This window comes from Hylobates moloch, unplaced genomic scaffold, assembly GCF_009828535.3.
Source record: "Hylobates moloch isolate HMO894 unplaced genomic scaffold, HMol_V3 SCAFFOLD_12, whole genome shotgun sequence".
In the NCBI taxonomy this organism is placed as follows: Eukaryota; Metazoa; Chordata; class Mammalia; order Primates; family Hylobatidae; genus Hylobates; species Hylobates moloch.
This window is the reverse complement of record NW_026652287.1, coordinates 75,972,769-75,984,259: the sequence shown is the minus strand read 5'-3', so window position 1 is coordinate 75,984,259 and position 11,491 is coordinate 75,972,769. Positions and strand designations below refer to the sequence as shown.

Sequence of the window (11,491 nt, the reverse complement as noted above, 5' to 3'; positions counted from 1 at the left end):
CAACACTTTGGGAGGCTGAGGCGGGCCAGTGACTTGAGGTTAGGAGTTTGAGACCAGCCTGGCTAATGTGGCAAAACCCTGCCTCTACTAAAAATACAAAACTTAGCTGTACGTGGTGGTGGTGTGTGCCTGTAGTCCGAGCTACTCGGGAGGCTGAGGCCAGAGAATTGATTGAACTCTGGAGGTGGAGGTTGCAGTGAGCCCACAAGAATTGACTGAACTCGGGAGGTGGAGGTTGCAGTGAGCCGAGATAGTGCCACTGCACTCCAACCTGGGCAACAGAGTGAAACTGTTTTGTGTGTGTGTCTGTGTGTGTGTGTGTGTCTGTGTGTGTGTGTGTGTGTGTCTGTAATTAGGTGGAACTGGATTATAAAGGTCTCAATCCTCATTGCCTTCATGAGTAGCTGAGGAGGAGGGGGGGTCTTGCTGTCGCAGGGGTGGTAGAGACAGAAGTAAACCTGTGTGTAAGTGGACCCTCTTAGTTCAAATTTGATATTCAAGAGTCAACTTAGTTGTTTTTTAAAGTCAAGAGAAGGCATATCAATAGTTGCAGTTACCTAGTACTGTGTAACAAAACAACCTCCAAAACTTAATGGCTTAAAACAAGCAAAATTTTTCTGACTGGGCTTAGTTTGTTGCAGTCATTTTCCAAAATGACCAAAGACATCAAAGCTTAAATTACATATTGTATGCCTGTTCAGGGAGAAAAACGTATGCTTTTCCCCATCATTTTGGAATCTTTTACGTGAATTATAGCTGGACAATTGATTTCCAGATAAATACGTAGTGAACTCCTTCAGACAAAAATGTCAAGCTTGATGGGTAAAGGAACCTCAAGTGGTATGTATAAGGTGACCATTAAGTACACGTGTTTTCAAAAGTTGGATATAATGTAACTAGACTGAGAGGTTTTGAGAAAAACTTCATTGCTATTCCATGTATAGTTTTAAACTAGTGGGATTTCAGTTTACTGTATTAATCAGCAATTTGGGGAGAACTAAATGTTCGTTTAACATTAAGATAATAAAAATAATGCCTTAATCATACTTGATTGAGGATATTAATTCCCTTTTTATGCGTAAGGATAGAAGTTAAGTAACTTTTAACAATGACACAGTTGATTTGTGTTGGAGCCAGCATTTGGATGGCCCTACACTTTGCACTGCCTTGTAGATATTTCTGTCACACAACTAGTGGTTAAATAAGCATGTTCTTTAGGCTGGAGCTTTCAGAGATGAAATATTTTAGAGACCAGAGTTAATCTAGATTTCATTTTAAGCAATATTCAGATAATCTTTCCTTTTTCCCTCCCCTGCCCTGAAGAGTTTGTATTTATTATAATGTTGTATAACACAGCCCCAATACAATATGGCTTATATAGGTTTTTCTCTTAGGCTTAGACATAGACTCTGGGACTGATACGGGAGCTTCATGGTTCTCAGGCAGACTTTCATTCTACTTTTTGGCAAGTTGGTTTATTATCAAGTGGCTGCTGGGGCTCTATACATCATGTCCAGTTTCAAGGTACAGGATGGGCTGAAGGAGGCTAAAGGCTACTGGCATCCAACCTCTTCTGTAAAAAGAAGAACCTACGGTTTATGCTTACAGTGCTAAAAGTAGGGTAGTAAATAAAGTAGAGCTGGGTGTGAATGCCAAGGGAGGTTAGGATGACAGCCACATTGGCCACATATGTCGAAATAAGTTGATTTAGAAAAGGATTATTTGATCAAGGATATCCTGGAACATAAAGCAAATAACTACATTTCAGAAATAAGTGAACAGGGCTAAGAAAAGTAATTTTCTTTAAATACGGCCCAAAAGGATTAATTATGATTGGAGTCCTACTTTGCCCAAGGCTTTTCATTTCATTTTGCATGATAACCTTTCTCAGAACCATGCATGCACAAATGAGGTTGAGACAATGACTTAAAAGTGTAAGTGAAATCTCATTAGAAACAAAAACTTTCTGGTTTCTGACCTGTTTAAGGGATGCTCATTGTCACTCAACAGTGATTTATTTAGGTAGTTACAAATTGTGATGGGGGCGGTTCTAATGGGATTTGCTTTTTCTGGTAGGTTTAGTGGCAACGTACAAGCTTGCCATAAACATTTCCCGGATTTTATCTTTTGTAAAAGTGTTACTCCACCTTTCTGAGTGGCTATCCCACAGAATTCTTTTATCCCTTTTACTCTTAGATTACCTTGTCTGTAATGAAACTTACCCTCTCTGAAGCCTAAGTTCCTCTTCTAAAGTAACACCACTACCACCTTTTTTCTTTATTCTCATGTTTTTGGGAGGAATTGTCTACACTCACTGCTATATGTCCTCTATCACTTAAGAAAGGTCTTTGCCCATTACTGGATTTTTTATTTTTTACAGAGATCAGTAGTGATCAAATTGAACAGCCTATGTCCTCAGGCTGTGTGTTCTGTGGCAATGGAAAAATGACAGCAAAAGAGGGAAATATCCTTGGAATTTAGTTCCTTAAATGGAGGTATTTGCCCAAGTGACTGTCATATTTGAGTTGCAAACAACGGGTTGCATTTACTGGGTTTCAGAGTAGAAGCATACTTAGGAAAGGTGGTAGGTGTTCTTGGGCTCTTAAGTGAGGATAGAGGATTGCTTCCACTGTTAGTTACTGGGGTATCTTGTCACCCCGAAGACCCAGAGCCAGAATATCAACACTTTTGAGTGACTGCAGTTTTGTGACGACATAATACTGGTTCTGTCAGCCTCCTTCATTGGATTACCTTCCTCTCTGCTCCATTTCATCCAGTTCCATGTTTTCGTTTGTCACTTAAAAGCTAATATTACCATAACAAGTTTACAAATAATCAGACTCCCTGGTTACTTGTTAATATTCAATAAGATAGCCTGCTTGCCCGTCTTGAATAATATCAATACATTTCCAGACAAAACGTTAGTCATTTCCTCTCAGTTTAAGTGCTGTCAATCAGCTCTCCGTTAGGTACAATGGCGAAAACACTCATCCAGGATCTTGGATATTTAGTGAAATAGACATGTGAAAATCGGATAACTACTCATCAGAGTTTGAAGTGATTAGGAAGGAATTAGCCAGAGGAAATCTGGGATTTGAATAGGGCTTTGAAGAATGAAAGGTTACAGAGGATTTGGGAAGGTAAATTGGAGGCCGCGAGGACAAGGAGATGTATGACTGGCACTCGCTTAAGGTTGAGTGGAAGGAGAGTCAGAATAAGTAGGACCCATTCTGTGGAGGGCTTGCCATGCAAGGGTAAGGAATTGGAATGTTGTATACAGTGGGAGGCGAATAGAAGTTTTCTGTCATGTTTTAAGAGTAAAACTGAAGGCCGTGTGTATGGATCAGGTGATTGGGCCACCCAAGAACTTAGATGAGAGAAATGAGAACTGAATTAGGCTGCTGACAGAACAGAAAGGACGGAGACAGCTGATGGACGGTGCTTGGATCCACAAGTAGGTTGTACTACAGTTAAAAAAAAAAATAGCGCTAAGCACTCTTCTTAGAAAGCACTTGCTTTAAGCTGTTACACAGATTGGTCACTAGGAGGCATCAGTTCATCAACTACTAAGGCGAAAAGGAAGGCAGCTCTGGACACCCACCTAAGAAGTCTGGATAGTTCTGTGTTAATAACGTTTTCAACTCAAGGACTTTTGGAAACTAGAATCTAGAATATTTCTTCTGAATAGTACTTCAAAGATGAAATAAGGCTAAGAAGTCTAAACTGCACTCAATGTGGGACTATTTGGTTATTTATTTATTTATTTTGAGACAGAGTCTTGCTCTGTCGCCCCGGCTGGAGTGCAGTGGTGCGATCTTGGCTCACTGTAACCTTCACCTCCCTGGCTCAAGCAATTCCCCTGCCTTAGCCTCCCGAGTAGCTGGGATTACAGGCGCGTTTTTGTTTTGTTTTGTTTTGTTTTTTGTTGTTTTTTTTGTTTTTTGTTTCACCATGTTGGCCAGACTTGTCTCCAGCTCCTGACCTCAGGCAATCTGCCTGCCTCAGCCTCCCAAAGTGTTGGGATTACAGTCGTGAGCCTCTGCGCCCAGCTTTGGTTATCTTTTATACCCTGATGAGGGTAACATGACATGTTCATAATTTACTGGGTTTTAACTTTTTCTTGAAAGATATTTGACCTTTGGTGTATCCAAATCTTTAATAATGATGATTGTCATGAGTTTCTACTGTATATTGCAAATTAGTTTACAGATCAGAATCGTGTAATCATTATGAATTAAACACTTAATAACTTTCCAAGTTCTGTTACATGTCTTTAAGCCAGTATTGATTAATGGACTTTTAATCAAGTGTTTGACTATGTAACTGCCAAGTAAGAAACTTACCAACTCAGTCCCATTACTGTGTTTCTCGTGCTTCTGAATACTCTTACTAGAAAACAGTAGGATGCTAGTTTATATAAACACCTCTCACTATTAAATTGCATGTTGCTTGGGAAAAGGTTTGTGGGATTTATTTTAGGTGATGTCTGACTATAAAAGCAGTTAAGATTCAGAGAGGCCTAGCATGTAGTTATCCATTTAAAAAGTATACCAGAGATATGTTTGTAGGGCAGATTTCAAGTCCTTACACTTCAAATTTTAAAAAGTAGGATGCATCATGAAAAATCTGTCAAAAGCATTTGGAAAAATTGATATTCTTTTTATGATGGGTATGGACTTCTAATTCAATTCAAGATTTCTACCTATGTTGAGCATCTACTTTGTATCAAGACTTTTTTTAGGTGATTGGGACACATCAGAAACAATGGTCCTTGCCCTCTTGAATAGCTTGCATACTATTCTAGTAGGAAGGGGAACAGAAATAAGCAATAGGTACAATAATTATTGAGTAGCATGTTAGAAGATAATATATGCTATGGGAAAAATTAAGGGGAATTGAGTGGCTACCATTTGAGAGTGATCAGGATAGGCCTGTTGAGCCAAGACTTGAAGAAAGTGATGGAGATAACCTTGAGTGCTATGCTGAAAATAGATAAGGATAGAATCAGGGAGACAAGTTAGGAGGCCATTGTAGTAATCCAGTGGGGGGATATGATGGTGATTTGGATCAGGGTGGTAATGAAGGAAGTGGACAGAATCCAGATGTAGTTGAAGGCATAACCAATAGGATTTCCTGACTAAATGTGTAGATTAAATATTGGGAGAGAAAAAAATTAGTACAAGGCAGGCATGCTTCTACACACTTGAAGGCCTGGGGCAAGAGTACAATGGAGATACCATATGTTTAAATATTTAAAAGTACTGTTTAATGAAAATATGCCCAATGTGCCTGTCTTGACAAACTTTCATTAGAACTGGGAAGCCAGGTTTGTATTTATGCCAGAATATAACTTGGGGGCAGAGCTGACCCTCACCCCATGAGCCACCTACCTTTTCTTCCCACCCCGGCTCTGAACTGTATGGCAAGGGGCCTCCTGCACATTTACTTGGATGCCATAACCAGTATATTCGAACTGCCCCATCCCCTTAACACATCAGTGCATGCAATGATGATGTAATGCATTTCCTGGAACAGCCGCGGCTATTCTGGGCAGGGTATTTGGGATCTTGAGTACCTAGAGTGTAGTGCAGAATGAGTATGCCCTTTCCTGGCCTGGTGTAAGGGCAGTACTGATCTAGGGTTTTTAGTTTGAGCATCTGTACAGAGGATTGCTGTCAACTGAGAAAGGGGGCTGCAGGTAGAATAGGTTAGAGTGAGGAAAATAGTTTGGGAGCTCATTCACATGTTTGATTTCTCTTAGACTACACAAGCCATACTGTAGAGAAGTGTAAATGAAGAATTTTTAACTTACAGTAGCACTCACTGGCCTGGAATAGATAAAAATTGAAGGCTGTTTTTCACTATAGTTAATTCTATCTAACCTATAAACTGGAGCAGTTCCATGTAGGAATTTGTTATAACCTATTGTGTATAAATTACAGACTCCTCTGACCATCCGAGTGTTCTTTTTCATTTTTTTTTTTCCTATGACCTAAAATCCCCTCAGACTTAAACCTCTAGTGAACTACTCAGTAAATGGCTTTACTAGTAAGTGTTCCCTTGCCTGGTATGTTTATTATTTTTTAACTTCAGTGGTTTATTCTTTGGCAGTAAGCAGTTGGCTATAAGTTGGGGGTATAAATATGGGACTCTGGCATATAGATATTAAAAGTGATGAGACTGGATATCAACAAGGGAATGAGTGTAGATAAACAAGAGAGCCAAAGACAAAGTCTTGGGCCATTCCAACATTAAAAGTTTGGAGAGAAGAGAAAGAACCTCGTAGAGGAGACACTGGAGATGTAAAGGAAAACTGAGTGATGTCCTTGAAGCCAAGTGATAAACTTTATCCAAGAGAAGAAAATGAACTGTCCCATGCTGCTGATAACTTTATATTGCCAACTGTAAAATGTACTTTGAATTAGCCATTTCAAATTTGTTTACCAAAGCAATGATTTTGTTGGCTAGTTTTCTAAACTTCAGTAACTTTTCAGTGACTTGTAGGTTTTCATTGCATATACAGCTGAATTTTTTTTTTTTTTTTTTTTTTAAAACAGGGTCTTGCTGCCACCCAGGCTTGTATAGTGGTCCGATCCTAGCTCCTGCAACCTTGAACTTCTGGGCTCAAACACTCCTCCACCTCAGCCTCCCAAGTAGCTGGGATTACATGGCGCATGCCACCACACCTGGCTAATTTTTTTTTACATTTGTAGAGGGAGGGCTTGCCATGTAGCCCAGGTTGGTTTCAAACTCCTGGGCTCAAGGGATCCTCTCACCTCAGCCTCCTAGAGTGGTGGTATTACAGGTGTGAGCCACCATGCCTGGCCCAAAAGTTTTTTTTTTTTTATTTCCTGTAATGCATTTTCTGTGAATTTATTGTCTTAAAAAATTGGCAAATATGGCCATTTTGACATATTTGCCAAATATAAGCATATGGCAACTATGCTCTTAATTTGTTAAGTCACCAACTGTTGGTGGTGACTGTTGAAATAACAAATTAAGAGCAAAGTTATCACCAATCTACGGGATCCTTATACTACTGATATTTTCAATAATGCACCGTAGTCAGACATTGTAGACTTAACCTCTGAGCTGCTCACAAAATTACTAAATCATTCTGAAATACATAACTGCAAATTCTGGGCTTTAAAGTCTCTAGTTAAATGGGTGATTTTGAAAATTGGTGGCTGTTCGGACATTTTCAAATGAGAGTAGAACGCATTTGTTTCAGACTGATAAACTGCAGGTTAGATAACACCAAATACATTTGAGTTTCTCCTAAGAAAATGACTTGGGCCTCCAGATTACATCTCATTTTTTTTACCCTATCAAGTTTGTTTTTCCATATGAAATGTCTTTCCCAACTACACCTGCCCTTGGAGACTCTGAATAACAGACTTAAAGGAAGTATCCTTTCCAGATGAGCTGAAGAATGTCATCCTCTTAAAAGAATGAACAGCTGGTCATGTAGAAATTCTCTGGAATGCTCACTTGTCCTACAAAGGCAGGGGAGCAGAAAACATGTAGTTTTTTTGTTATTGGTATACATAATTGTAAATCTTTGAGATAATTTTACTAGAAGTCCACGTAATTTTAATAATTGCCTTTCTCATGAAAAGATTGCTAATAAATTAACAATGTGAAGGCTAGAAAGCTGGCCAAGCATAATTTGGTGGGACTCAGGATTGCTGGCTGGATTGTCCCGTTGGATCAGACATTGTTTATTAGATGAATATTCAGGACGCCCTCGTGTATAAAAGTTGTCCTTTGTTCTGATTACCTTGGTATTAAGTTCGAATTTCTTACCATGACACACAAAGTATTCGATTCTTGCTTAGCTCTCTAAGCTCCTCTCACTTTCTTTTCCCCTCTTGAATTCTTTGCTCTTGCCACACAACTAGCGGATGAGCTAATCTATCTGTTCCAGTGTGGGCACAGTAGCAGCCCTAACTCTTACCTTGGCCCACTCTGACTTGTCCAGCCCTGGTTTAATTCTTCGTATCCTCGTGAGGGTCCGCACGTATTTGGGGCTGTTTACTAAACGGATGAACTTCCCTACCGGGAGGCTAGGTCTCGGTTATGCCTTACTTCCCAGGAAGCGGCTTCTATAGGCATTGTTTAAATGTAGGAGTAGGAGGGAGCTGGGGGTATTGCATTCCCCAAGTCACAGATAAATGAGATTCCAAAACCAAGATCTGGCTAGGCCTTGGAAAGAGGGACCTGCGAGGACGACCAGGCGTTTGGAACTGCGCCTTGCAGTGTGGGATCTCAGCACCGGATATTACCCCGGTTTGTAGAGAGTTATTAAGAGACGTTGCACACCGTACGGACGGGTCAAGAAGAAAGCCAAAGACGGGTTAGCGCCTGCGGTCGGGGTCGAGAAAAAGTAGGCGAGATGCGACCTGACGTGGGTCCGCCTCTCCACCCGTGGCAAGCCCGACAGTCGCACTATTGCTTTAACAATCGCCCTCTTTCCAAGAAGACCTACTTAGTGACCGTGAGCGAAAATGCGTGGGAAGACACGATGTCCTCTCGGCCTCTGTGCGCTCAGTTGTTTACCTAAGCGTCCGGGGCAGGCACACTCGCGGGACTCGGCCCCGGCCTCCCAGCTCGCCCAGGCCACGACGCTGGTTCTGCGGGCTCTCGGAGCCCAGCGCGAATCCCCAGGGCTAATTCCCAAGAACCAAGAGGCAGCACTGCCTGGAGGCTGCCCCCGCCTCCGCGCCCCCGTCCTCACTTTCTGAGGCTGTTAGCAGAGAGCCCCGCGGGCCGGGGAGAAGCGGGACGCTGGGGATGGCCTCGCAGCGCCCTGTGAGCGTCGGCAGTAGTCGTCAGGCAGCCAGGGCTCCTTGGGCGATCGCCCTGGGTACAGGAGAGGAGTTTCCGGGGCTCGGGTCCGGGTCGCCTTCCAGGGGAACAAGCGCGGAAGCAAGTGGGCGGCGAGAGGCGGAGCGAGGGACGCGGGGGGGCGTGGACGCAGCCGGCTTTGGAAAGGCCCCAAGTTAATGAGGCGTGCGCCGGCTGCCGAGCGCCTCTCGGAGCTGGGCTTTCCCCCGCGGTGCGGGCGCCGGGAGCCGCCTTTTCCGCTGGGTGTCACTCGGGGGTGGGGAAGATGGCCCATTCAAAAGCGCCGCGAGGGGGCCCGGCCAGTACCCTTCAGTGAGCGCTCGCAAGAGGACGGCAGAGGCCCGGCAGCTCGGAGCTCCGGGACCTTGTGGCGCATCAGGACGCGGCTGTCCCTCTGCCGGGACCCAGAGCCGCCACCGCCGCTCTGCCTCCTGCGTGTTAGCCTCCTCTGCGCGCTCCGGGCAGGCGGCCGTGGGAGCCGCTGGGGCGAGGACGGCGCTCGGCTGCTGCTGCTGCCCCCGGCCCGCGCGGCTGGAAACGGAGAGGCCGAGCCAAGCGGCGGCCCCTCTTATGCTGGGAGGATGCTGGAGAGCAGCGGCTGCAAAGCGCTGAAGGAGGGCGTGCTGGAGAAGCGCAGCGACGGCTTGTTGCAGCTCTGGAAGAAAAAGTGTTGCATCCTCACCGAGGAAGGGCTGCTGCTTATCCCGCCCAAGCAGCTGCAACACCAGCAGCAGCAACAGCAGCAGCAGCAACAACAGCCCGGGCAGGGGCCGGCCGAGCCGTCCCAACCCAGTGGCCCCGCTGTCGCCAGCCTCGAGCCGCCGGTCAAGCTCAAGGAACTGCACTTCTCCAACATGAAGACCGTGGACTGTGTGGAGCGCAAGGGCAAGTACATGTACTTCACTGTGGTGATGGCAGAGGGCAAGGAGATCGACTTTCGGTGCCCGCAAGACCAGGGCTGGAACGCCGAGATCACGCTGCAGATGGTGCAGTACAAGAATCGTCAGGCCATCCTGGCGGTCAAGTCCACGCGGCAGAAGCAGCAGCACCTGGTCCAGCAGCAGCCCCCCTCGCAGCCGCAGCCGCAGCTCCAGCCCCAACCGCAACCCCAACCCCAACCCCAACCCCAGCCTCAGCCTCAGCCGCAACCCCAGCCCCAATCACAACCCCAGCCTCAGCCCCAACCCAAGCCTCAGCCCCAGCAGCTCCACCCGTATCCGCATCCACATCCACATCCACACTCTCATCCTCACTCGCACCCACACCCTCACCCGCACCCTCATCCGCACCAAATACCCCACCCACACCCACAGCCGCACTCGCAGCCGCACGGACACCGGCTTCTCCGCAGCACCTCCAACTCTGCCTGAAGGGGGCAGCTCCCGGGCAAGACAAGGTAAGGTCCCGGCACTCGCGCCCCTGAGGAGTGGGTCTCGGGGATAGTGAGTTGGGAGGAGTAGGAAGGTTGTTCACAGGTTCGGCTCCTGTATGGAGAAATCAGAACTCATTCCAAGTTTCTGGGGCGATAGAAGGAACAGAAACAAGCTGGAGCTAGGAGAGCCTGGGCAGAGACGGGAGGCTGGGGAGATCCGGGCCAGGCAGGGGGCCTCGCGGACCGCTCCCGCGGCCATCACGACCGTGCCCATCACGACCGTCCTTGTCCCGTGGTGCGTCCCCCAGCCCCACTTGACTATGTGTTTGGGCAGTTGAGGGAAACACCGCGGTGTCTTTCTGAGCCCGCTTTGTCAGGCGGACCGGCCCGAACAGAACTGGTCTCGGAGGGTTCTTAGCCACCTACTTCACTCGGTGTCATTTCTTTCCAGGTTTTGAGGACTTGAGGAAGTGGGACGAGCACATTTCTATTGTCTTCACTTGGATCAAAAGCAAAACAGTCTCTCCGCCCCGCACCAGATGAAGTTGTTTGGACATCACCCTACCGAAAACTTGCTATTCTTCTTAGTTTTCTGCATACTTTTTCATCACGATGCAGGAAACGATTTCGAGTCAAGAAGACTTTTATTTATGAACCTTTGAAAGGATCGTCTAGTATGGTGAATTTTCTAGGAGCGATGATGTACTGTAATTTTATTTTAATGTATTTTGATTGATGATTATTTATTAGTTTTTTTTAAATGCTTGTTCTAAGACATTTCTGAATGTAGGCCATTTCCCAAAAAGGAAACTTTATTTTCAAAAACCTAATCCATAGTAATTCCTAATCTTGGAAAATAAAAAAGGGCGGTGGAGGGGAAAACATTAAGAAGCTATTCATTATTCCTCGAGTACTTTCAGAAGGTCTGACACTTTCATTGTTGTGCCAACTGGTTGAAATTAAAACTCTGATACTACTTTTTTTGAGGATTTTTGTTTTTGTTTTTGCTCAGACATATAGTTTGTCTAGAAGTTTAAAAAAGCTAGAAGTTAAAAATGGTGTAATTATGAAAATCTAATGCTCAAGATAGTTTCTGAAAGGAAATCAGTAGTAAGGATACCTGATTTCAAAATATTTAAAACATAACCTAACTGATGGTAGGATGATTGTATCTTGAATATGTGGTAGGGCCACATCTCCTGTAGGAAAACCTTGCTTTTATCATCTGTGTGTAAAGGGCTTAATAAGGAGAAGAGGCGTTTTGACTAATTT

At 44.7% G+C, this 11,491-nt stretch overlaps 1 protein-coding gene across 1 annotated transcript; it reads left to right on the top strand.

Moving 5' to 3' along the window:
* Window positions 1-8,970: 8,970 nt before the first annotated feature.
* On the top strand, window positions 8,971-11,195 carry PHLDA1 (pleckstrin homology like domain family A member 1). The gene is made up of 2 exons (XM_032170790.2): window positions 8,971-10,243; window positions 10,671-11,195. Exon 1 carries the CDS (start codon window positions 9,006-9,008, stop codon window positions 10,215-10,217), a length of 1,212 nt encoding a protein of 403 aa, XP_032026681.1. The 5' UTR covers window positions 8,971-9,005; the 3' UTR covers window positions 10,218-10,243; window positions 10,671-11,195.
* The last annotated feature ends 296 nt before the right edge of the window (window positions 11,196-11,491 follow it).